The sequence below is a fragment of the Rhineura floridana genome, chromosome 6 (genome assembly GCF_030035675.1).
Source record: "Rhineura floridana isolate rRhiFlo1 chromosome 6, rRhiFlo1.hap2, whole genome shotgun sequence".
Lineage (NCBI taxonomy): Eukaryota > Metazoa > Chordata > Lepidosauria > Squamata > Rhineuridae > Rhineura > Rhineura floridana.
Window position 1 is genome coordinate 107,807,325 of NC_084485.1, and position 27,280 is coordinate 107,834,604.

At 42.7% G+C, this 27,280-nt stretch overlaps 2 protein-coding genes across 12 annotated transcripts in view; one reads left to right on the plus strand and one right to left on the minus strand.

Annotated features, from left to right (window-relative positions):
- LRRIQ3 (leucine rich repeats and IQ motif containing 3) overlaps positions 1-8,404 on the minus strand; it is a 69,547-nt gene extending 61,143 nt beyond the window's left edge. For 4 of the 11 annotated variants that reach the window (XR_009763577.1, XR_009763578.1, XM_061633432.1 and 1 more), the window contains exon 1: positions 7,639-8,404. The gene's annotated coding sequence lies outside the window, so the exon portion shown is untranslated. Of the gene's footprint in view, positions 1-4,182; positions 4,302-6,928; positions 7,065-7,638 lie in introns of those variants that run through there. The other 7 variants (XM_061633427.1, XM_061633425.1, XM_061633424.1 and 4 more) reach the window with 7 other exon arrangements.
- Positions 7,714-26,568, plus strand: FPGT (fucose-1-phosphate guanylyltransferase). The gene is made up of 4 exons (XM_061633433.1): positions 7,714-7,948; positions 18,714-18,881; positions 21,061-21,153; positions 24,204-26,568. The coding sequence occupies exons 1-4, from the start codon at positions 7,867-7,869 to the stop codon at positions 25,649-25,651; spliced, it is 1,791 nt and encodes a 596-aa protein (XP_061489417.1). The 5' UTR covers positions 7,714-7,866; the 3' UTR covers positions 25,652-26,568.
- The last annotated feature ends 712 nt before the right edge of the window (positions 26,569-27,280 follow it).

Here is a 27,280-nt window from a genome sequence, read left to right on the forward strand (position 1 = left end):
GGAGGTAGCATTCCTGTCTTTTATCTATCATCAAATATTGATACTTGGTGACTGTATATTATATATTTACACTTAAATGTCACCTCCCCACAGCTCAAGGGACTAACAACAAAAAGTAATTTAAAAACACAATGGTTTGGATCATGAATTTGCTCCCATTGGTGGAACTGGAAGGATGTGATATTGATCAACTCTTCCTTCCCTCTGCACCCCCTGAAAATCTGCTCGGGAAAGTCAGGGCACTGTCTTGAAGACTGGGGGTTGAGGGCTCCAGGGGAAAGTGGCAGAACTCCCCCCGCATTCCATCAGTTGCATGCTTTGTGGGATTAAACAACTTCTGTGAGTGGAAGAAGCCTTCAGTGGCACCCCAGGAGGCAGCCCAAGACCCAAGCTTTCATTTATTATTTATTTAAAGCTAGTCTCCAACCCTCCTATAAAGTAAATTATGGAACAAAATATGCAGGTTGCCTTTTAAGCGATTTCTATGAAATGAGCCAGTCTGGCTGCTCCTGACTGCCATGGGTGAAGTCAGAACTGTGATTGATAACTGAGTTGTTTGGACACCAGGTGATAGAAATCTCTGAGGTCCTAAAGAGCTGATGTTCTTCCCTCCCTTTTAGTGCATTTTTCCTGCTTCTGTCTTTTTTCCCTACTCTTTGGAATCTCCAGTTTATTCTTCCATTTTCCCTAGCAACCAAGATGCATCTTTCTTGTGCTGGGTTCATCTGAGAACAGGTAGTGCCTAGGAATTCTTTTCTGCAAGTACTAGTACACAGTAAGTGTGGTTGAATGTTAAAGAATTCCCCTGCCCACAAAAGGCAAATGTGAAAACTTTGCAAAGAGGCTCAGGCATATTTGCCACTTTGCAGGAGCTAAAGAATCAGAAGTAAGTCTCTTTGTGTTTAATAGGGCATACTTCCAGGTAAGTGGGTACAGGATGGCAGCCTAGGCTTTGGTTTAGGGTCGGCATTGGGGAAAAGAGGGTTCTTGTGCCTGTAATAGCTGTATGACAGGCAGAAATTCAACAGGTCAAGGCTTTTCTAGTATGGAAATAAAATTATGGGAAAAGCTTCACCATGACTACTCTCTAATCTTGTGTTATGCCATGCTCCCATGGCAGGCATTTTGTGACTGCTGCCCCCAGCATTCTTTCAAAATTTTGCTGACTCTTCCTAGAAGAAAGGGTGGGATATAAATTTAATACATAAATAAATAATAAAATTTTAAATGTGCCCTCTGCTCCAAAAAGATTGGCAACCCCTACTCTATCATGTTGTGTGGTATCCTTTGAAGCAAACATGTAGAATGGGTAAAACAGAAACGAATAGAAGCTATTAAGATATGATATTGATCAAAAGAACACAACACATGTAATATTCTAAAAAATAATGGGAGATCTTCAGTTTAATTATGAACCTTACTACAATTGAACTGGATAAAGTAAACAAGTACCAAATTAAGATTATGAGTTGTTTTTGCTGTGGTCAATAGATATTTGGCATTGATTTTAAAAGATGAAGATTTGACTTAGAAACATGCATTGAAAGTAATGTTTGACTGGGAATGTTACAGAACCACAGGTTCAGGAGAAAGCACACCATGTGCTTCCAGCTGCATTTTCAATTCTCTATTGGGATTTGAGTCAAAATGTGTCAAAGCCCTGATCAAGGTGGAGCTAAGGAAAAGGGGCCTGGCAGTTTCTGGGTTACTTTGTGCCTTTCAAACCTAATAGCAAATCAGCGCTGTGAGGGGCTGTCAGTGTGAAGTCCCTTATAGCACTGATGCCATTAAGCAGAATGGAAGCTGGGCAGGGATCCATCAGGTTGAATCCAAGGGCCCCTTCTCCCTATTTCTGCTTACTCAAGAGTTGATCAGCATTGTAATGGACATCAGTCAAAACTGCCTCCAACATCTGCTGATGTATGGCAGGCTGGGTGCTGAAACTGCACCCTATCCCCAGAGACCTGCGCTGGGCAAACAGTCAACAAAGTGGATAGACTAGAGCCCCCTGCAGTCCACTACATCCCTATTATTCAATGGACAATATGAGCTATACCACATACACTGACATTTAGTTGTTTGTAGTATATATGTTGAAAAAATTAACAAAAATAGTTTTTAAAAATCTTTCTTCCACAAAGACCACCATCACTGAACTGGCTAACTAAGGCATGAAAAACAGGCTCCTTTAACCTGCATTCCTACCTAACTTTGCACCAGCAAAATTCCACTAGGTCACCGGAGATCTGCCTGAAAACTAATTTATGCTCTTCAGCCTTAACTGAGCAAGAGATAAATTAAATAAGGCTATATTTTAAATTAATTTTTATACACCCACCTCATGTCAGTATGCTTTGACATGGTTTAAAGAGATGTCAAATTAATATTTACTGGATTAGTGCAGAAATTTCAGAAATATATTACTTCTATTTTTAAAGAAAGGAGACCATCAGCACGAATAATTTCAGTTCTTATTTTAAAGGCTGGATAAAGTAGTCTTTTTGTTATGACCAAGACTGGGGTTTCATGAAGTTTTTGAGCAATTCCTTACAGAGGCTTCTGTCTTATTTTTAAGACTTCTTTTATTGCAGGATTTGTGCATAGTGAGACTATATCAAAGGGCACCACTGCTTCATTGTCTTTCATTTGCACTTTGTACTGAAGACTACATTTGATCTGACTCTTAAAATTAAAAAGAAAAAAGAGAGTAAAAATATGTCAGGAGCCACATTATAAAATCAGCAATGATATAGAAAAAATATCTCCACACATTTTTATACATCAAGAAACTCCCAACAAATATCAAGACTGCTCACCTAGATGGAATTGCACTCTAGAGCCAACTCACCCCCTAAACAACATTCAGGTTATATCAACTGAAATTAACTAACATACTTGCATTGCAGCCTGAGTACTGAAAATGCTTTTGAATATATGTATATAGGTCAGTGTAGGGAAAGAAGCAAGCCAGAAAGAAAGTGGCTCCTGGTTCATCTTTTCTATGGTTGATTGTTAGGAAGAGTAAAAGGGAGCCCTGATTTGTTGCAAAGAAGTTAAGTCAATTGTTCATTGACAAGTCTGTAAAGGAAGAAGTGGTTTAACCAAGTGATTGCAAGAGACAAGTGAGTAAACATACCATCTGAAGTCACTAGTTAACTAAGCTAACTAATGCCACTTATACTTTCTGGAGTCAAGTAAATACATCGGTGGACAGAAATTATTTTGCCTGGTAAGAACAAAAGCATCAATAACTATTCCTCAAAAGGCCAAAGGCGAAGCAATCACCTCCAAGCAACTCACATTGCAATAGGTGTTGCTGTTTACAATGACAAGCCTTCTTCACTGCTGTTAATCCTGCAAGAGCTGGTCCCTGTTCGCTCGCTCGCTCCGGCCCATTTCCACCTGGCCTGGGACAGCATGGTCCCCAACAGACTCCAGCAACAGAGGCAGCTCTTGCTGCTGAAAATGTCTAGAATGTACTTGTTTAGAGAAATGTTCTGTTAGCTTGAAAATATGGATATAAAATGCTGTATTTATGAAATGTACTTGATATATTTACGACTATGTTTTGTATCTACATGATTTGTTTACTGTTCTTGTGAGCTGCTTTGAATATTATTTGGAAAGGTGGCATGCACATAAATGTGATGATGATTTATCAGTAGCAATAGAAATGAATCTGTGGACCTTCCAGTTCTAGATCTAAAACACTTCTTCTATTATGGGCTTTTCACTGAACCATTGGCTTAACCTCTTTCCAGCCAATTAGGGCTGTTTTCCACTCTTTCTCCACCACCAAGAGCCACATACTATATGCCATGTAGGAGAAGAAATCCCACCCTTGGGTAATAGTTTTATCTGCTTCTGCCTGGCAGCACATTTCCTAGAGGGGGCTATTTCCCCTCTGCCAGTCACAGGCCCCAAAGAACAGTGGCAGCAGGAATGCCGGAAAGCTGGAGAAAAGCTTTAATATCATGCTCCCTTAGCTTCTCTCTTCACTACTTCATCACTGAGACAGGTGAATAGCTTTGTATGCGTTGTATAACTATAAACACTTGCACACCACTGTGGTGAATGGTGATCGTTTGAAGCAAAAGGCAGGGTATGAATCTTGAAATAAATAAACAATACATTTCAGAGGAACTGAAAAATAAAAATTCTTCCTCAGTTCCTGTCCCTCACCTATCCCTGTTTCATTGTCAGTGAAGAGATCTACACACACACATGCACATGTCAGGCAGTAAGTCTTGAATCTTGGCTTGGAGCAATGTATGTGTTTCTACCAGGACAGGTTAGAACAACTGAAAAAAACAATATTAAAATCAGTTAAAATAAATTACGGTCAAGAGAATAATATCCTAAAATTCTATATATCTAAAATATATCTGTCTCAGGTGTCAAAGGCCATTGTGAGTTGCTTGGAGGTGACTGCTTCATCTCCAGCATATGACAGAAATTGCATAACAAAGTTGACGGATGTACCTGGATGCTCCGTGCAAGAGTCTACAAATATCAGCTTTGCTTAGTAGCCAAGTCTCTATTCATCTTGCTGCCAATTTTATTGGCAAGCACTGGGTTTGGGGAACAGGCAGGATCTGGTCTGACTCTGGGCTTATCCAAACGGAGCAGGATAATCCACCGTTTCCATATTTGGTTTGTCATCTGATAGTCCTCACTTTGCCTTTTAGTTCGCTCTTTCCCAATTAAAAAAAATGCTTTTTTGCACACGCAGTGGTAAGACCCCTACATTCTTTTCGCTTTTTCCAAGCTCCGCCTCTAAAACCTCCCCCTATCAACCAATTGGTCAGCAAAAAAATTACATATGCTCCTCTGCCCCTTTGCAACGAAGCACAGTATGGCTGTAAAGGAGTTCTCGCCTCAGAAGGAAAGGCTGCTGGTCAGTTTCACGCCTGCCTTCCCACCAGAATGAAATTGACAAAACTTTCTGGAGCAGGCTTGAAACCAACCAGAAACACTTTTCTTGTTTGCATTTGCGAAATTACACTTAAACGAATGGATGCTTTTCTGCCTTTATTGATATTTAAGGAGATACACACACTGGCAATGCATTTATTTCTCCAAAAAAGCAAGAAATGTGTCACACACACACACCCTTCTCCCTTTCCTTCCCACAGAGAATGAAATTGACAAAGCTTTCTGGAGCAGGCTTGAAACCGACCAGAAGCCTTTTTCTTGTTTGTATTTGCATATTACACTTAAACAAATGTATGCTTTTCTGATTTGAAGCAAAATCCCCAGCAAGTAGAATGAAATTGACAAGGCTTTCGGAGGCAGGCTGAAACCGACCATCCCCCCTTTCTCGCTTGCTGTGCATTGCAGATCTCACCCAGAGCGGCCACCCAGTTTGCAGGCTGGCAAAAAATAAAATGCATCTGCGCAGTAGTTGCAGACCCCCCCCAACACCCCACCATTGCAATGATTGGTTCAATTTTCCTGGGCTTATTCTCGCACATGCGCAAAAGTGCAGATACGTGATTGGCTGGAATGAGGAGAAGGGGCAAGGGGAAACGCCCAAGAACCGCCCATCAGCTGTAAAGTCCGCAGTATTGCATCCTAACTCCTGAAGGCACAGCGGATGATTCCCGATTTTAAACAGCAAATCACATTTTTGCCGGTATTGCAAGGAGCGGATTTAACCCGCGAAAATGCGTAACAGCGCAAGACGTCATTTGGACGACCAAAAAATAACGAACACACATAGCGGGCGTGTCACACATTTTGCAGTCGTCTGGATGAGCCCTTGCACAGATGGGTGGATAAGAAACAGCGGGAGAAATGTCTGCTGCTTCTTTTCTCACCTGCAGGATGCTTTGGACAAGGACACATTTCTCCCATTTCTATTCTTCCCCACAGCTTCCTAAATGGGAAAAATATCCCACCTCTACCTCCTGTGAACTAAAACACACAGAAGGTTTTAGGGAGAGGCAGGGTCTCAGTTCAGTTGTACAGATAGTTCAATAAGAACAGAAACACCAGGAGAAATGCTCCCCTCCTTTCTCTCCTTAGCCTAGTTAGTGCATGAGTGAGAGCCTGTCTGAGGTTCCCATGGGTCTCTCTCTCTCAGAGAGTAACAGGAATTCACTCCTGGAAAGAAGGTGGGTGGATTTGACAGTGCCTGCTCCATGCATTAATATTAGAACCATGTGCATAGACTGTCACACACATAAAAGTAGAGGTTTTAGTATAAGGAAAAGTCTTTGGGTATTTATATTTGGAAAGACATTGGTCTGTATCATGTACAGTGTCAACCCAGGCTTAGACATGATAAGCCTCATGCTCACATGGTGCTTTGTCCTCTCTCTCACACACACATACTTTTATTTATTTAGTACAGGGATTTATACCCCGCCCTTCAATTCAATTCCCAGACCAGCTTATAAAATTTGAAAACACAATACAACAAATCGAAAGAAAAATATACCAAAAGCAGCAAGATCTATCTGAGCAGCATAAAAACATAAAACACACCAGTCAACTGATCAAATTAATTACTAGGCCTTATAAAATAAAAAAACTATTTGCCTGGCACTAAAATAACATCAAAGTACATGTCAGGAAAACCTCCCAGGGGAAAGCATGTCACAATCTCTTTCCCTCCTATGGCCAATTGGTTACTTACACTTTTACACAAACCAGTTTGTTGTTATATTAGAACCAGCAACCAATGGTTAATGCTCGCCTACAAACCAGAATAGCAATCCATCTTAAATGCGATTTGCAAACTGGATTTAGATGTAATGGCAAACTATGACTTCTGTTCAAGCTGAAGTTAATTAACTGAAGTGGGCAAAGAAATACAGAAATACACAATCAAACCATTGTGTTGCATTTCATCTGTACCAAGCCATTAAGAGGTGCCAGATGCAGTGTCAGCATCCAACCATCACCTTCTCCCAATATTCCAAACCTTCTTCTCTTCCCTTTGGGATCAGGGAGAAAGGCTGTATCTCAGTGGTAGTGAGCACATTCTTGGCATACAAAAGATACTACTGAATTCCAGGTGGATTTGTCACGGCCTGCTCCATACATTGATATTAGCACTATATGCATATCAAAGCCTATTCCAGAGGAAGAGGGCAGGTGAGCGGGAGTAGATGACGTGACTGCTCCTTCCATGACCAATCCTCCATGCTGCAGGGCCTGGAAAGAGGACAAAGGTCAAGGATGGGCAGGCCTTAGGTTTGTGAGGTTTAGGTTGGTTTTTTTCCCCCTACTAAAACCCCAAGGTCCAACCAAAGCTGGTCGTTAAATAATGACCTAGGGGGTGGGAACAGAGCATACACTTAGAATGAAGAAACGCTGCCTCTTCGCATATGCTCAGCCAGGAACACGTATTTGGTACCAGAACCGATGCAGTCCTTTAAAAATCCACTCGTGGTTTCCTCCACCTCCCAAGCTGTCTTTGTTCCAGCAGTCTAATTTCACACAGGTCGCCTTGCTCCTTCCATTTTTAAACAATCCAAAAGGAAAAAGGAAAAAAAACAACTGCCTGGTCTGATGCAGATCACCCAGAGATCTAGCGTTTATCTTCCGCCCACCCGCCCCCTTCTGCTTCTCCGGGGTTCAGATCTCCTGTGCCTAATCGTCCTTCCCCTCTGGGTCTTTTCTCCCCCTCACCCCTTCAGTCGCCGGCTCCTTCCCAGACGCACCCCAAAGATCCCGCGTCCGCACTTCGCGATAAGCGGAAAGTTGGGAAGCCTCAACAGGAGCCGGCCTAGCGCGCCTCCTGGTTACCGAGGCAACCGACTTCTTAGGCAAGGCCAGCCCAGCCTAGTAAGAGGAGGCGGTGTCGGCTGCCGCAGTCCGGAAGCAACCGAGAGGACGACGACAGCGGCGACGGCGGGCATGATGCCAGTCATAGGAGAGGCGGAGGTTTTGATGCGACAAGCCACACGGGAGAGGCTGCAGAAGTTCGCCCAACTAAGAGGTGGAGCTGCCCTGCGCTGCGGCATAGAGAGGGGGCTTTGTTGGCTGGGGGCTGTCTATTCCCCCCCCACCGCTACTCACATCCCCTCCGTCCCGGATCGAGATGGCGGGGCAGGCCTGAGAGCTTGGCAGCCCATGGTGCTGCTCATGTGGGAAGGAGCCTTCTCGGAGTAGTTAGAACTCCAAAGGCCTCCCTCTCCCGCAATTACCCCTAGCAGGCAAGGAAGGCTGGCGTGGCTAAAAGCGCCAGGGCCGCTGTCCGATCTCCATGGTCAATGCTACTGGGCATACTCAAGTGCGACCAGCAGCCGCGGCACAACACCCCTCCAACACACACTTTTTATCCCTAGGCTGCGAATGTGTTGTTTGCGCTCTGCGCAGGAGAGCCTGAAGCTTGAGGGAAATATGACAACATTGTTTCCTTGTGAAAAGTGTAGGGCCTCCAGAGCTTGCTCAGTCTGTCGCATTGTAATCCCTGCCAGGCTGTTTAAAAGAGAAGCGGTACGCTGATCATAACTTCAGACAAGAGTTTGGTAATCTCCTTGTAAGTATGAGCAGAGGGAGAAAGCGAATAGTTTTGATATCTGCCATCTTGTTTTAAAGACTCGCTGCTTGGAACCCCACCCACAATCTGATAAAGGGTGAAACTGCCCAAACAGGGCTTCAGTCATTGTACACAGAAACCTCTTAACAAAATGGTCTCAGTTCAAATGTTTCCAACAAGATATTTGCTTGGAAAAGGGACATAGCTCAGTGGTAGAGCATCTGCCTTGCATGTAGAAGATCCCAGGTTCAACCCCCAGCAGAGAAATTCTGCCTGAAACCCTGGACAGTGACTGCTAGTCAGTGTATACAATCCTGAGCTAGATGGACCCTTGGTCTGACTCATTATAACATGCTTCCTTGAAGGAAAGTCTGAGCTCATTCAGTGAGCTTATTTCCAGTAAATGGGCACAGGATTGCTTCCTACTTCTGTAACTCTCATGCTACAGAGGAATGTACAGTGGCAGCGGTAATCACTTATTCCTTTCCCAGTGGGACAGTGTGCAGGCCCTAAGTAAGGGAGCAGCAAGGTGAGGATAATTTAGGTCTCTCTTTTTTTCTATTTAGCAGTGTGAGTTAGGGATATCACTGGAGCGTGTTTTCATGGATGACTTAATGGAGACAGATTTTGACAACAACCTATAGGATGCATGGACTATTTTATCTGACCGACACACCATAGCCCCACATGCTCTCTGTGGCTGTACTAATGCCTTGTGAGGAAAGACTGGCTTTTCTGGGTATATTTTTCCTCTGTATTATGTTGAGCTGTTGAGTAAGTGCATCAATGTCCAGAGACTTTTTGGGAATATGATGCTATAATGCTGGTAAAACTAAGCATGGCCAGTGGCTAGAGAGAGTCTGGGGAACCCTTGTAAAAGAAGTATGGGATATAGGTCAATAACTGCGAACCAGAAAGCTGAGGTAAGGATTACTAAGTAGCAATAATCTGAATGCAAGCACCAAATTTGATGGGGTGCTGTTTTTGACAGGTAGGCCATCAAAGGAATAGAAATAGCTCCTTGCCTGAGGGAAACAGTCATGTCTCTTAGCTGCAGCCTGTGCTTATTCTTTTTTACCTTTTGGCATTTAAGGTGGGAGGGAGGCATTAACTCTCAAACTGCAAATTCTCCTGATGAACACCATGATTTTTTTTTTAAAAAAATACAAAACAAAACCAGCTGGCTAGGAAACAACAAACTAAATTCTTCCCTCAGGCAACGAGCTGTACCTAGTCCTTTGAGTCACTAGGAGTCTTTCTTCTTGTTTGAAGTCCAAGAAAGATGAGGGGTGTGGCAAGCAGCTTTCTTTACCCTCTGGATAGTTGTAGGGGGGAGCTTTGGGTTTCTAAACACAGATAATATATAACCAGGTTTTTACATTTCATCCTTTGCTCTTACCTGAGTAGATGTCCTTAGGTAGGCATCTAATCCCCTCCCACTGTTCCCCTTCTGCAGGTATTTATTTATTTTTAAATTTATATCCTGCTTTTCCTCCCAAAGGGAGCCAGAGTGGCAAACAAATAATAAAGCACTAAAACAACTTTAAAACAAAACATTTTAAAAACAGCTTTAAAACAAAACATCTTAAAAAACAATTCTGGTACAGGTGCAGACTGGGGCAAAGTATCTATTTACAAGCCAAGTTGAAACCTTCCAATTCTGTATGTACAATCACCAACTTGAATATATCTTCCCAGATCCCTAATCTGACCACAAAACTGTTGCTTTTTCGCCCCAATGATTGGTTGATTTTAATTGCTTGACTTTGGCAATTGTAGCTGTCAGATCTCTGTAGACAATAATTTTTATATTATTTTGGTTTTCCATCCCTACCAAACTCAGTTTAATGCACAAAGTAATAATTGCTATTAACAAATGAATCTGATCTAACCACTCTAAGTAAACCATATACTTTCACAAACCCAGAGGCGTATAACGAAAGATTTCACTTTGGCCATTGTAATATCACCTTTTGTTTCAGTATGTACAGTCACTGACTTGGAATACCAAAAAGCAGAGAAATCCATGTTGGTTCATCAAGTTTCAAAATCCACAGTCAGACAATACCTTTATTAGGATCAAGCAAAATGTTACACACTTGCAACATTTTGAGCAAGCTTGCAAGTTCATAGTTCATCTATAATTATGTTTTGAAAGGGTGGCAAAAATGTGCCCTTGCACCAATCTTTAACTACCCTGATGAGTACAAAAGGATGGCTAAAAGGTATTCAAGAACAATTAATCTTCATTATGATCTCTTAAGGATGCACTAGAAAAATGGGACAGAGTACTGTAAAGAGCATCATGGATTTTTCTGGATCCTGTTGTGTGATTTTTTTCCATGGTCTCTAAAATCCACATGTCCTCCAAAATCTATTACTTATTTATGTGTCATATATGACTGCTCTGACTTTTTGTAGTTGTTGTTTCTGTAGTGTCAGCAAAGTGCTGCATGCAGACAATTACATTAAAAGAGTATTTGGTTTATGCCTATAAAATCCCCCATGAGAAATAAGGCAGCTTTTTTTCCTTGCTGGAAAAAGATGTCAAGGTTCATACAAGTTCTCTTTAAAGGGCAGCTTCTTCAGTGTGGATGCCTATTTTGTGTGTGTGTCCTTTGGGGATATATACAGTTTAGGATCTGAGTGGGAATGGAATGTTATTAGTAATTTGAGGGAGAGGGAAGATTAGATGGTGTGTGTCTTTGGATGGTAAATATAGGGTGGTTTGATTCTATGATATATTTCTGATTTTAAATAAAAACATAAATGAAAATTTCATGTGATAGCCCCCATATATGAGACTGCTGGAAGTGCTTTTTTGATGCCGAAGTTGCACATGGTCACCCTAAAATTTGCATACCACTTAGTGCATGGGTAGCATCTCCACCTAATTAGATCAGACAGATAGATAGGTAAGAAGCTTGCAAGAACTATAGCCTATATATAGGGATACCACCACACTGAAATGTGTTTCAGGAGTCTCCCTGCCACATAGGAACTATGAAATGAGAACATGTCTTAAGTAGATTTGCCTTCCCAACCTATCCCACCACACACCTAGCATTTTATGAAGGAGGACCGACAGAAGGATCAAAAAGGAATAAGGAGGAGAAATACCTCTCTCATTGCCGCCCTTGGCTCCTGCTGGGAGGAAGGGCGGGATATAAATCAAATAATAAATAAATAAAATTGCTGGGGGATTTTTAAAGTCCTTAGGCAAATCTTCAGTTTGCAATCTGACAACCCTAAATATTCTTAATGTAGTTTAAGTTCAAATGACACATTACCGCAAATGCATATCGTTGTAGCCTGACAGTCCATTTTCTTTTGAATTTTGAAAGCTGCTCCATATGATGCCATCTCTATAGGGAAAGTGTGTACGTGTGTTTAACATATAGTTTCTGGGGGGAACTCCTTGGAGGGTATGAATTTGACGAAGGAAATTGTGGTCAAGAAAAGGATGAAGGCCCTTCTCCATTATCTGTCTCTTCCTCCAGTGACTTCAAACAAAAGAAGGGAAGCTGGGCTTCAGTTACGTGTGTGTGATTGTAATGTGTAAGGTGTGCAATTCATAGAAAATTACAGTGCTAATTAGAGACTAAAGCACTTTCTTCTAGTGTTTAGTAATGCTGAACCAGCACACAGAGAACATTTCTGCTTGAGGGTGCATGTGCTTTTTGCAAAGTCAAGAAGGAGTGATGCTATAGATAGCAAGGAATGATAAATGGACAGCCATTTGTGGAATGAAGTGAACTTGATGCCACTAAAGAAGCATGGGTGAGTGAAGAGCAGTAGCTTATCACAGCCTGTTGTTAGAGCTTTCCAAGGGGCATGGAGATAGGGATATCAGCCAGGGACAACTAGCATGTAGTAGGGAGAGAAGAAAGGCAGAGAGGTCTGATAAGCTTTAGGATGTAAGCTCAGGGCTAGGGGACCTTTTTCAGCCCAAGAATCACATTCCCTTCCAGGCAACCTTCTGGTGGTCGCATGGCAGTGGCAAAAGTGAGGAGAGCAATGAATGTGAATTTTATCTTTGTACAGTAGGCTAGTTTCTATTATTATTAGATTTATATCCCGCCCTTCCTCCCAGTACGGGCCCAGGACAGCAAACAAAAGCACTAAAAACACTCTAAAACATCATAGAAACAGACTTTAAAATATATTAAAACAAAACATCCTTAAAAACATATTTTTTAAAATAAAAAAAGCTTTAATATCTTTTTTTAAAAAGCTTTAAAAAATATTGAAAAGCAATTCCAACACAGATGCAGACTGGGATAAGGTCTCTACTTGAAGTCTTGTTGAAAGGGTTTCTACACGCACACACACATCCATCCAGGCACACAAATTCAATTCAAATATACATTCCAACCCGGCAAAAACACCCAGGAAGGGTGCAAGTAGGACTAGTCGGGGGTGTGACTGTCAAGGGGGTATGGCCTGGGGGAAGTGCCAAGGGCCAAATAAAGATGTCTGGAGCAGAGCTTGGAAGTAACTCGTTAGAAACAACGAGTTACTTGTAATTTATTACTTTTTAAAGTAATGAGTGGGTAACTTCATTACATTTTACTAGTAATAGAACGGCTAGTAATTTCCCTACTTTTTAGCAGCAATCGTAATGTTTCCAGCATTACATTTGGACGTTACTGGGGGGGGGGACAAGCTGAATTCTTCTGTTCCTGTGATTGGTGGACAGAAGACAGGTGCTTCAAACTGGGCTTCTGCTCAGCCTCGCTCTTCCCTCGTGCTCTGTGTTAGGAGGCACAAGGGAGGAGGTGAAGAGGCATAGGGTGGTGGAGCGCAGGAAAGAGAAAAAATGGGCGGTGGAGAAGAAAGCCAGGGCAAGGATGACAGAGGAGAAGGCAGCAGCAGAATGGAGGTGAGTGATGATGGTGTATGTGTGTGTGTGTGTGTTACCCTCCACCGCGCTCTCTCCCACGCTCGCACAATCACCCTGCCACCCCACCCATGCTCTCTACCCCCGCCTGCCCTTCCCGCTTGCTCAATCGCCCTGCCCCACATTCTCTCCCCCTGCCTGCCTTCCCCGCTGGCTCAATTGCTCAATTGCCCTGCTCCCCCACCCTGTTGTCTCCCCCGCCTGCCTTCCCCGCTCGCTCAATCGCCCTGCCCCCCACCCCCATTCTCTCCCCCGCCTGCCTTTCCCGCCAGCTCAATCGCCCTGCCCCCCACCCCTGTTCTTTCCTCACGCCTTTCTTCCCTGCTGGCTCAATCGCCCTGCCCCCCATGATCTCTCCCCTCACCTGCCCTTCCCGCTCGCTCAATCGCCCTGCCCCCCATTCTCTCCCTCTGCCTGCCTTCCCCGCTGGCTCAATTGCCCTGCCCCCCACCCTGTTCTCTCCCCTGCCTGCCTTCCCTGCTCACTCAATCACCCTGCCCCCCACCCCATTCTCTCCCCCGCCTGCCTTTCCTGCCGGTTCAATTGCCCTGCCCCCCACCCCCGTTCTTTCCCCCGCCTGCCTTCCCCGCTGGCTCAATTGCCCTGCCCCCCCATGCTCTCTCCATCTGTTATGTTATGTTATGTTATGTTATGTTATGTTATGTTATGTTATGTTATGTTATGTTGGTTATGACCTATAAAGCCTTACATGGCGTGGGACCGCAATACCTGGTGGAACGACTCTCCCACTATGAACCTACCCGTTCACTTCGTTTGTCATCGAAGGCCCTCCTCCGGGTACCAACTCATTGTGAAGCCCGGAGGGTGGTTACTAGATCTAGGGCCTTTTCTGTGGTGGCCCCCGAGTTGTGGAATAGCCTCCCCGAAGAGGTACGCCTGGCACCTACACTATTATCTTTTCAGCGCCAGGTAAAGACCTTTTTATGCTCCCAGGCATTTTAATCACTCTAATCTTTTTAGCTTTTTAATCTTGTATACTAAGTCTTTATTTTTATTTTCTGTTTAACTGTATTTGTTTTTATGTCATATATGTTTTTGTGATTTTATTATTGCCATATATGTATTTTACCCTATGCTGTTTACCGCCCAGAGAGCTATTTGCTAAGGGCGGTATATAAATGCAACCAAATAAATAAATAAATAAATAAATAAATAAATCTACCCTTCCCGCTCACTCAATCACCCTGACCCCCGTTCTCTCCCCCTGCCTGCCTTCCCCGCTGACTCAATCATCCTGCCCTCCCATCCCTGCTCTCTCCCTCCTGCCTGCCTTCCCCACTGGCTCAATCGCTCAATCACCCTGCCCCCCCACCCCACTCTCTCTCCCTGCCTGCCTTCCCTGCAGGCTCAATCGCTTAATTGCCCTGCCCCCCACACCATTCTCTTCCCCCAACTGACTTCCCTGCTCACTCAATCGCTCTGCCCCCCCACCCCTGCTATCTACCCCCACCTGCCTTCCCCACTGGCTCAATCGCCCTGCCCCCCACCCCTGCTCTCTCTCCTCTGCCTGCCTTCCTTGCTGGCTCAATTGCTCAATCACCCTGCCTCCCCACCCCTGCTGTCTTCCCCCACCTGCCCTCCCCGCTCAGTCGCTCTGCCCCCCACCCCTGCTCTCTGCCCCCGCTTGCTCACTTATCCTGCTGCCCCCACCCCCTCTTTTTGCCCCTGCCTGCCCCCCACTCACTCATTTGCCCTGCCGCCGCCCCCCCTTTCTCTGCTATGCATGCTTCACTGATGAGCATTTTTTTTTTTTTAGGTAACAACACTGCATATTAAGGCACAGGACAGGTGCCTGCCTGGAGGAGCTTACCATCTAAAATTGGATATGGGGGTCAATTTGGTGGATTACTTCTGAGCATAAAAAAAATTAGAATGCATAGGATTGGTTCGCAGTACTTAGTGCACAGGCCTGAACACACTCGGAACTAAGTTGCATTGATCTCGCTAAACATACATAGGATTGGGCTGCATGGTGACTGGAATCATAAGTACGCTTGTTTGGAAGCAAATCCAATTGAACTTAATGCTCTTGTTATAGAACTCTGGACCCCCCCTTCCCCCCAAAAAACCCTCCTGCTCTCTGGTGAAATATTTGCTTTCTTCCCCACAAATGGTCAAGGACAGATGGCTCTGGGATGAGGCTTGCTTCTGAGTAAACATGAATAGGGTAGACTGTTAGTTCTCCAGGTTCTGAATGAAGGAGGAATTATGGATGTTTTGTTTGGGTCCTAAAAACCCAGAAAGTTCTGTCAGGTATTGAATTCTTCATAGGGGAGAGTGTATATATCATGTTTGGAAAGTTCTGTGGATTTGAAAGGAGATGCCTCGAGTTGAACATGTTTTCTGAACATAGAAGACTGCTTTATACTGAATCAGACTAGTGGCTCATCTAGCCCAGTATTACTGCTTCTGACTGGCAGCCGCTCAGGCCAAGGGCTTTTGCTAGCTTTGTCGTCTGAGATCCTCTTAACTGTCAGGGATTGAATTTAGGACCTCAGCTCATGAAACACGTTTCCTCTGCTACTGAGATATGAGCTCTCTGGAGGCTCCTAGCTTACTGAAAGTGTTGAGGTAGTAGATGGACTCTGAAAGAGGTGGTTGAGCTATGTTTCTGGAGTTGCCTTCGCATATGTATGTGTGTGGTGATATTGGGGTATCTGGCAATAATGTTTCATTAATGTAGCAGATTTCAAATGACTTATCGAGGACCATTAAGTGAGACTGGAACTGGGGATCCTGCAGCCAGCTTTTATCTGGATATTTGGTGCTTTTGTGAACTGACGTTAAATGAAACTGTCAAACTTACAAATCAAAGCCTCAGATCTAGGAGCCTAGGGGGAGTGCTGGCATTCAGAGTATTTATTTGCAATAATAGCTCCAGGAAGTCACTTGGTTATAATGGTTGTCTTTTTTGCAGTCCATGGTATGCCCAAAGCTCTCCTCCAACACCACATTTCAAATGAGCTGATTTTTCTCTTATCAGCTTTTTTCACTGTCCAACTCTCACATCCATACATAGAGATTGGGAATACCATGGTCTGAATGATCCTGACTTTAGTGTTCAGTGATACTTCTTTGCATTTGAGGACCTTTTCTAGTTCTCTCATAGCTGCCCTCCCCAACCCTAGGCTTCTTCTGGTTTCTTGACTATTGTATCCATTTTGGTTAATGACTGTGCCGAGGTATTGATAATCCTTGACAAGTTCAATGTCCTCATTGTCAACTTTAAAGTTACATAAATCTTCTGTTATCATTATTTTAGTCTTCTTGATGTTCAGCTGTAGTCCTGCTTTTGTGCTTTCCTCTTTAACTTTCATTATCATCATGGTCTGTGGGTGGGTAGGAGACAACAAGGGAGGAGGTGGAGAGTGAGACTGGATGGAGTGGAGAAAACAATTGTTTAAAAAAATGGAGTGGAGGGAAAAAGGAGCTGGAGGTCAAGAACATGGATAAAGGAGGAGAAGGAGGCAGCAGCAGAATGGAGATAAAAAACTGTGGAGGTGAAAGATGACAACATGTTTTGGCACACAAAGTGGCCTCCACCACCCTCTCTGGCTACTGTGCTGCATTTGCAGTATTTTAACTTTTTTGCATCTCAGGGGAAAATGTTTGCTTGGGTGAGTGTCCCTTAGTTGCTGACACAGCAGGGTCTGGGAGGTGGTTAAGAGAGAGATTATGCTTGCTGGGGGATTATGAGTGGGGGGTGGCACTTGGTTTGATGTGCAAAGATCTGAGTAGTGGCCTCAGCCTCCCTCCCCATCTCCCTTACCAGCAGAGAGACCACCATTGCTATCTTATGGATAAAAAGAATTATTCTACTACCTCTGTATGTGTGTGTTTATTTTTAATCAGTGGCATAGCTAGGGGTGGTGGAGGGGGCGGTCTGCCCCGGGCGGCACTTTTTTGGGGGCGGCACTTTTCACCCTCTGAGTGAGTCACTTGGCACTCCACCCCGGCCGCTGGCCTTGTTCTCCTGCATCTTGCCCGCCCTGCTTTGCCTCACCTGCCCAGATCCTGCCTCGCCCTTGTCTTCCCAGTCATATGGCGCCCGTTGCCTTCTGCCAGCTGCTTCCGCCGGCCACTGGTTTCCACGGGCACCCGCTTCTCTCGCCTCCAGAAGCAAGCGCACCTGCACAGCCGGCACGCCGCGCCTTCTTTCTCCAAGGCACAAGGCCTGCAGACAGTCCCTGCCACCTCTCCCCAGCGGCTGAAAGGGAACCAGAGGGTAACATTCAGCCGACAAACACCTCCTCTCCAGAGCGACAGGCTGCCTTTCTCGGCGGGGCGGGGTGACAGGGCGTCTCTCTGCAGAGTAGGAAACAGCGCGATGGGCCGAAGGAGAGGGGAAAGCGGTAGGTGGGAGTGTGTTGTACAGTGAGAGGGCCTGTGTCCCCCCTCCGCTCTGAGCTTTTCTGCTTTGCCTCATTCCCATACTCGAAGGTTACGGGCGGAGATGAAAAGGGTTCCAGGGGAGATTGCAGAGAGGTAAACTGCGCGTATGGGGGTGTGTTCGTGTGTGGGGGAGGATTCCGCGCCCCTTACCCACGCGTCGCAGTGCAGGATCCAAATGGGAAATTGGTCTATCCTTTTTAAAAAAAACCAGAACAGAGCCCCCTTTGGCCCCTTAAAAGTTCTGTCGTGGCAGGAACTTTGGTACTTCAAGAGACCCATTTAGGCCACAACATGCTACTTTTTCAGGCTCCTTGAAGGGCTGCTTTGAATGCCGGCGGTTAGATGCAAGAATCAGACAATCGGGCTTGGGCTGTTCCCATAAAATTGCAGTCGGAGGCCAGCCCCCGCAGTGGCGTAGCTGGGGGGGGGCAGAGTGGAGGTATTTTTGGAGTGTATTGAGAGGGGTGGCAAACTCAGGGATGGCCCTGGGCGGCAAAAGCTCTAGCTACGCCACTGTTTTTAATGTTGTTTTAGGCTACTTAGATGTGCAGCAGTCAAGGCCAGCATCTTGTAGGCGTTTTTTTTTTAAGTAACTGAAATGTAACTGTAGAGATTATTTTTGAGAAATAGTAAAGTAATCAGTTACTTTCAGAGTAGTTGTAATTGTAGCAATAATTACTACTTTTTGGGGCCAAGTAACTGTAAATGTAATTTATTACTGTTTAAAAGTAATCTTCCAAGCTCTGGTCTGGAGGGTCACATTTAATCCCCTGACATTTCCCATCCTTGGTCAGACAGGCAAGGAAGCCTCCAAACTCTATGGTCTGTTGGGGAAGGGATCCTTTTAAAGCATTTTGTCCCCCTTGGCAATTGTATCTCTTGTAATAAAATGTTCTTATTTTCAAACAGGCAAAACTGTGCAGCCTAGAACATTCTGGGATATTGTTATAATAACAGCAGTTGACAAAAAACAAGAAATAGCTTACCAGCAACAATTATCTGAAAAGCTGAAAAGAAAGGAGCTCCCTCTTGGTGTTCATTACCATGTTTTTGTTGATCCTCCTGGACCAAAAATTGGTGGGTTCTTATAGCATTTCCTGGTAATATCAACATAGAAGTTCTTTGTAGCAAAATTAAAAGTGTAATCCAAGCTAAAATAGGCACTATCATTCTTTTCCATTAAAACTCATAGGTCATAACCTTGCTTAACCTTAGTAGTAGTAATAATAATATTTTTTCTTCTACCTCTCCTTTCCTGTCATAAGAGCCCAGAGCAGCTCAGAAGTATATTTTGCCCCACTTAAATGCTTAACTTTGGCAGGCTTAGGCCTCAAGTTTGCAAGTCTCTAACTTTTCAGTCATCTGGTGAGCAGAAACTGAGCCAGTTTGTGGTTTAAATATTCAGTATAATTTGATTAATTTTCAGACAGATAAAAAGGTTCTCCTTCGGGTGCATATTATGACAGCTGTATTTCTTTCACTGAAAGATTTCCAGAATGCCATTAGAAGCTGAATTATATTAATTAAACCTCCAAAAATATGTTCAAATACTATTATTATGCTTCTTTTGATTCAAGTGCGCAACTCCCATCTGTATTAATGAGACGGATGTTCTTTTGGATGACATGGCAGTTGAATAGATTTATTAAGGTTATCCTAGTTAGGTAGCATTCTCTGCATTTTCATCAGATTGTATAGTGTCTTAAGATTGTAAGGCTATTTCATTTACCAAACATTATGGCAGAGGAGGAAGAACAGGATATGGGGTTGGTGGTTTTGGCCAGCAGCCTCCATGATCAGTGTGTTCTGCCCTGTGAAATAGGAACATACATGTCCTAGGAAAAATGGCCATTTTATGTTTTACATTCTTCAACCCAGACTAATTTCAGAATTTCTCCAGGGTAGCCTTCGCACATCTTGGTAAACCGAAGATCCTGGCTTAATAAGCCTGGATATGCATGAGCTTATTTTGTATCCATTAACCATAGTTTCTGGAGTCTCAAATAACTGGAAACTTTAAGTGCTGAATCCTGGTTTGTTTTGTCGCTTGCAGAAAGAGAGGCATGAAAGGGCTATATGCACTTGTACGGCGCTCATGTATATCCCGGCTTATTAAACCAGGAATTTTAGTTTACCAAGATGTGGGAACACAGCCAGTGAGTTTTAATTTGACAGAAGACAAGACTACTCACTGCAGGGGATCATTCAGATGTCCAGAAGATAGTTGGCCTTCATATTTCTTGCACGACTTCACAAATAGGTGACATTTTAATGGCTGATATTAGTAGAGTTAACAGAGAGAGGTCACAAACCAGTGAGTCACTATGCAGACAAACAAGGTTTCACAATGGGTAGCTATAGAAGGATAAACAGTCCAGGCTTGATGAGACTCCAGATTTCAGCCATAATAAAATTTTTGTCTGTTTTGGAAATATGTCAGTTGTTTATTTTAGTCTTTTATAAATATTACTGCATCTCTGACTCTGAAATTGATCTATGAAGTTAAATATTCTATCTAATTAGTCATTCATCAGTTGTGTTGACCTAGACATTGGTCTTGACAACTTTCAGGTAAAATTTAAATATGAAATTTCTATTATGCAAATTACAATGAAGTTTTTAAAATCAAACAAAATACTTTGAATTTATGTCAATGGGGTGGAGATAAAAAAGGCTAATTGTATATTTATTTGATCACATTTATTGTATTCCATTCTTCCTCCACATTGCTCAGGACAGGTCATGGGTACTCCTATTTTATCCTCGGCAGTAATGCAGCCGAAGCTCTGCTCACAGCAGGACTTCGATTCCAACGGAAGGAGGAAGTCGAATCTCTGGTAAAAGGGGTTGAGGTCCACTCAGCCTTCCATCCATCCGTGGTCGGTAAAATGAGTACCCGGCATATGCTGGGGGGTAAAGAAAGGCCGGGGAAGGAACTGGCAATCCCACCCCATATATACGGTCTGCCTAGTAAACGTCGCAAGACGTCACCCTAAGAGTCAGAAACCACTCGCACTATAAGTGCGGGGACACCTTTACCTTTTTATGACCATGTGAGATGGGTAAGGCTGAGAGATGGCGACTGGTCCAACATCACCCAATGAGCTTTGTGAGGATTTGAACTGACATAAATTCTACCCTGTCACAAGTGAGCCCATTGTCGACTCATAGAAATGAGTGGACTGAATACTCATGGCATATTAATTGCTTCCTGTTGGTACTTCTAAATTGAAGTATATGTTGAAATGTTTTGTAGGAAACGGTGGATCGACGCTTCATGTCCTTCAGTGCTTAGAAGAGCATTATGGTGATAAATGGGATTCTTTTACTGTCATATTAATTCATTCTGGTAATCTTTTACATTAAATTACACTTCTCTTGCATTATGTAGGACATTTTTCTTCCTTGAAGAAAAGATAGCAGTGAAGATGAATTGGGGTTTTCCTTGCTACAAAATTAAACTCAAATTGGATTTGCTTATTTAGGTCAAATCATCCTTAGCATCATAGAGTGTTCAAAACCTTGACATGAAGAAAGGGAAAAAACATATAACAACCAATACCAACATCAAACAAAATCTCACTCCCCTATAACTCACCTAAAGTTAAAGAGAACAGTGTGTAACTTGTGACACATAGTGCTTGGTTCAGAAAACCTGTGCAGTCCTCAGTGCCTGATGAGTGTTCAGTGCACTAGAAAGTAATAATCACAGTGCTAGACTGTCCATTAACATGTAATGAATTGTATGCATACAAGTATATACTTTGTTATAGGCTTTCCTTTGATTCAAGCGAACAGTGAAACATGCACACTGAAGGTTACTTTCTTAATACATTGCTGGTTCAGATGTCACACTACAGTTTGTTTTAAACCATGGAATAATTGTGAATGTGCCTCTTGCCCTCTGTATGACTTATGCCACCCTGATGGATGTTGCACATAGCACAAACAAGCCATTCTGTGGCTTGTGTCATGTGAACCCAGATTGTGGTTTGTTTGTTTCAATTTATAGCTGACTGATTTGAATTATGATTCCCCAAATCGTAGGACCAATATACATCTGGGCTTATTATTTGCAGAATGGTTGCAGAAGCCAATGTTTGTGGAAGTCCTTATTTTAAATGTGGCAAGCTTTTGAGTTCTCCAGAACTCTTAATTGCTATGTAAATTTGTATAGCTATTAGCAGAGTTTGTCAACAGTCTGAGATGCTGTGTGCCAGTGTGTGCATTTACCTAAGAAAGCAGGCTTTTACCCTGCATTGAGATCACTGACACTTAAGACTTAGTAAAATAAGAAAAGCTACTTTATTTATAGAAATACATAGTAGATAGGAAAGGCAAACCTAGTTCTAGCTAGCTAACTAAGTTGGAGGCGCAACGCCCAGACGTGGGGGTTGCCCTCATGGCTCAGGAGAGAGAGAGCAGAGACAAAGGGATGTCTCCTCTCTCTCGGACAGTCGAAGAAGAGAGGAAATGGCGGAAAGAAGAGGGGCAGATAAGCTTCCCTAAGCATATCAGTCTCGTGGAAGGAAGTCAGTCAGAGCATCACAGGTAAAGGTAGTCAAGCCTATGCATCTGGAGGACCCTAACTCTATTTCTTTTCTGGAACATAAACAAAAGAACAAAACAGAAGCTGCTCTTGCCCCACTTCCAACATTAATCAGGCAAGATGTTGCACAAAATGGGGAATGGGGTGGGGATGAGTAGGGGTAAGTACAGAAATTTGGCTGGATGTTGTAGCCAGGGCCTGCACCAGGCATGCTGGGGCCCTTGGGCGCCAGCCTGCCCAGGTACACACGTGCACAGCCCACCTACCTACCTGTCCCTTGGTGAATGCTGTGCAGGCATGCCTGCCATCAACCAATATGGTAGCCGAGGCTTCCCTAAGGGGCTGATGCTTCCACTGCCATCTTGGTTGATGGCACGTGTGCATGCTACATGCACGCATCCCTGCCATCAGCCAACATGGAGGCAGGGGCTTTAGCCCCTTAGGGAAACCTTGGCCGCCATCTTGGTTGATGGCAGACTTGTGCCCGCAGCGTAACCAGCATTTATATCAAGGGAGAGGTAGGTGGGGTATGCAGGCAGGCCTGCACAGCGGTAGGAGGGGTGCCTGGGAGCTCCCTCTCATGATCCATGGCAGGGTTGAGAGCTGACACGGATTGCGGAAGGGAGCACTACCCACCCACCCTAAGGAGGACCCCTTCAGGGGCCCTTTGGGACCCAGGAGCCCTCGGCCAGTGTTCAACCTGGCCGCCCCCTGGCCCTGGTTGTAGCTATTGGGTCAGCCTACAGACTCTGGTCCAAGGAATAGATTGCAGTTGAATAAGTCCCTCCCAGTTATTAGAGACTAGCAGTTCCCCAACTTTTTTTCCCTACAGACCACTTGAAAATTGCTGAGAGCCTTGACAAACCACTTTATAATTTTTCTGCCTGTTGTAGGAATTGTAGTGTTCTGTGCTAGATGCTGTATGATTTTAATTGATTTTAATTTCTTATATATTGTATTTTATGTATTCCATAGACTTCAAATGGTAATACAATAAAATGCAAGAAAGAGACTAATTTAAGATACAGTTCAAATCAATATGCATATTTAATGCGATGGAAGTGCTATCTTCTGTCTTCAACCACAATTCCATAGACACACTACGGACCACCTGAATGAAGCTCGTGGACCACTGGTTTGGGAACCCCTGCTATTTATTTATTTTTATTTATAAATATATTTGTATACCACTATTTCATTAAAAACATGAAAACAATTTACAAGAAGTTAAAAACAACAACCATGCAATAAAAACAAAGTCAACTATTGCAAAAAGACATCTTTTTAATTGCCTACGTAAGCCTGGCAGAACAGAATGGTTTTCAGCAGGTGTTTAAAACTTAAATCGGAAGGAGCCTGCTGAATAGATACCAGGTTTCTCATGTAGGATTCTGGGATAAAGAAGCAATGGCTACTCCCCATTTCTCAGAAAATAAAGTCTGGCTTGCAACCCAGATCTGGGATTGGGGACCAATTGTAAAGTGTAAAGTGAGGGTAGCAATTAGAATTTAAAAAGAGATTTAAGCTTTAATTTCCCTGTTCAAACAAAATATGTTTCCTAAACGTTGCAACCTGGTCTGACTTCTTAGGGAAAGGAAAAAGGATAAATCTAAATAAATTCCCACCTGCATCCTATGGCTTTCCACCTCAGATTGCAGATAATGACTCCTCTAATAGTTGTCCTTAACAAGTGAGGGTGTTTTTACAAAACTGTTTCACCAATCATACAAAAACTGTTATATGAAATGTTATATGACTCAGACTTCTGTATATGCATGAACACATATCTGCATTTTGTAAATTTTACTTCTATCACATTAAATATTTTCTTGGGTTTTTTTGTTTTAAAGGTGGATATAGTCAACGTTTACCAAATGCAAGTGCCCTGGGAAAAATATTCACAGCTTTGCCTTTTGGGGACCCAGTTTATCAAATGCTGGATTTAAAATTGACTATGTACATTGATTTTCCCACCTACATGAGTCCAGGCATCCTGATTACTTGTGCAGATGATATTGAACTTTATAATATTGGAGCAACAGAATTCATAAGATTTGATCAGCCTGGATTTACTGCATTAGCTCATCCTTCCAGTTTGACCACTGGCACGACTCATGGTGTGTTTGTACTAGAGCCGTCATCACATTTGACAGAAAAAGGAGAACTCGAATACAGAACTTGTCATCATTTCTTACATAAGCCTAGCATTGAAAGGATGTGTCAGTCTGGAGCAGTATGTGAAAGAAGTAATTATCTGGCATCTTCTGGAGGACCGGAAAACTCACTAGTCATTTCTAAGTATGTATATACAGATAGTTTATTTTACATCGATAACACCACTGCAAAACTACTTCTGGCATTTTATAAACAGATGGGCACACTGTGCTGTGAAATAGATGCCTATGGTGATTTTCTCCAGGCATTAGGGCCTGGAGCAACACAAAGTTATACAAAAAGCATAGAAAATGCCACAAAAGAAGAATCGGGACTAGTGGAAATAAGGGAGAAAATATTTGAACTTTTAAAAGGATTGCCCCTTAATGTCATACTGTTAAATAATTCCAAATTCTATCACATTGGGACTACTTGTGAATATTTGTTTCATTTCACTTCTGATAGCAAGTTAAAATTGGAAATGGGGTTGATGCCAAATGTGTTTAGCATCTGTCCAAACAATGTGGAGGACTTGGGGAAATCAGCATGTATCATTCATAGTATACTCGGTTCAAGGTGTTCTGTTGCACCTGGCTCAATTGTTGAGTACTCTAGGCTGGGACCAGAGGTTTCAGTGGGACCTAACAGTATTATTAGTGGCTGCTATATTGACACAAAAGCAGACATCCCTCCTAATACTTTCATAACTACACTAAGCATAAGGATTGATGGAGAACTAATGTATGTGAGCATGGTGTTTGGTACAGAAGACAACCTGAAAAAGAAAGTGACAAATTTGGCAGATGCTCACTTACTAAATTTTTTGGGAATCAGCCTTGGACAGTGCTTAGAGCTCTGGGGCTTGAGCATTTCAGACAAGCTCTTTTCCGGTGACAAAACATGCCTGGGTTTATGGACAGTTCGGATTTTCCCTATTTGCTCCACTTTAAGTGATTCAGTGAAAATGTCATTAGGCATATTAAACTCCGTGCAGCAAAAGTTGCCTTTTAAATTGAATGGTTGTAAGCTCTTGTCTGTTGAAGAAATGCTTCGCCACAAAGATGTAGAAGACATGTTGAAGTTCAGGCAGCAACTTTATGAAGAAATCAGTCTGCATAAAGTGAAAAAGAAATCTGATTTGTAAAAGTGTATGAAAATAGTACATTCTTTAATTTGAAGAGGATTGATTGCTTTCAAGCTTGCAGAAACCCAGAAGCAAGCAGTACACATACTTTTTTTTTCATTGAAGTAGAAATAATGAAACTGCATTAACAGTGTTATTGTAGCATAACATTAATAATGCAAAAATGCAGATAAACTATTCTTTTGATAAAAAAATAATGAAATATTTCAAATCTATAAAAACGCAAAGAGGCAAATAGCTGTCCATTATTGTTGTTATGTTTTCAGTTTTTATTAATTCAAGTGAGGAATGGAACTTATTTAGAAGTTTGATTGAAAACCACTTAAAACTTTTTCAAAGAAGAGTGTTACCTCTAGCAACACTTTCCCTCTTTTCAGGCTTGTTTGGTTTAAGCAGGCAAAACACTTGTGCATTTGAATGTGTCTGTTCAATCTTTGTTGAACAACCATTAAGCTATCAGAATGACAGTTGGTATGCCTGTTCACAGCATCATTCTACATTTCATGTGCAAACATATTTTCAAACATTTGCCTGTAGCTTTAATATATTTTAGGCACCAGCTGTTTATTAAAATCCTAAGCAGGTCTACTCAGAAATAAAGCTTTTAGAGGACAGTTGGATTTGCTTTCTAGTGAAATGTGCATGGAATTGTAGCATAACACAGCAATCCAAAGCATGTGTATTCAGGGATTTACACTTTTCCCCAGTAAGCGTGTTCAGGATATGACAGACTTATTCACCAAAGTTTTAGGCTGGCTTTTTGGACTTTTTATGTGTTGTGATGCTGCCATTTTGTGATTTGTTTTGTATAATGATCTTACTTTGATTTTTGTTGTGATTTTAAAATGCCTTTGTAAATTGTTTTGGGCATATATCTGATCCAAAAGCAGAATATAATGAATTAAGATAATAAAATAAAATTCTTTAACCAAAGGAAATTTATGTGGGATTTGGTGTGTTTTCGTTTTGTCTTTGTTTTGTCTTCTTCTGTTGATCTTTCATACAAGTAGATTCTGAAGAGAGTGTAGTCAGAAAGGCTAAGCATTGTGACTAGCCAACAGCTAGATTCTGTACAATGTCAGAATACTACAAGTGGGTATTCTCAAGTTGCAATATTAAAACATATTTACAGTGAAGTAACTCTTGGAAGGATTCATTTCCAAGTGGATCGGCTTATGTTGGGATACTTTGTGTGCAAATTGCGGCAACCATTGGCTTAGTTAATGAATTGACTTCAATCGTTTTTGAGGAACCTGTTGCCAGGACTCCTGTGTTTTCATTTTCATCCAGCTGCCTGAAAGTCATCCCCTGCAAATCATCAGTGATGCTGCCAATCACCTGGTGAAGGAAAAACTAAAACCAGTTTCCTTCTGGAAAAACCTACTGGCAGTGTTTGCCAATTTTCTGACTGGGATTTTGCACACCCAGGCAATACAACTGGGTAATGCTTTGGATCATACATGCAGCACCTGTTTGCATCTGCAGTTCCTCATCCAGCTAAGGATACACACAAGCCTGCTTCCAAGTGTTTACGCTTTCTAGCATGGGGTCATGTGCTTTGAGACTTTTGTTTTGGCTACTTTTTCAGGTTAAAAGAAAAGCAATTTAGTTACAGGCACATATGTATGC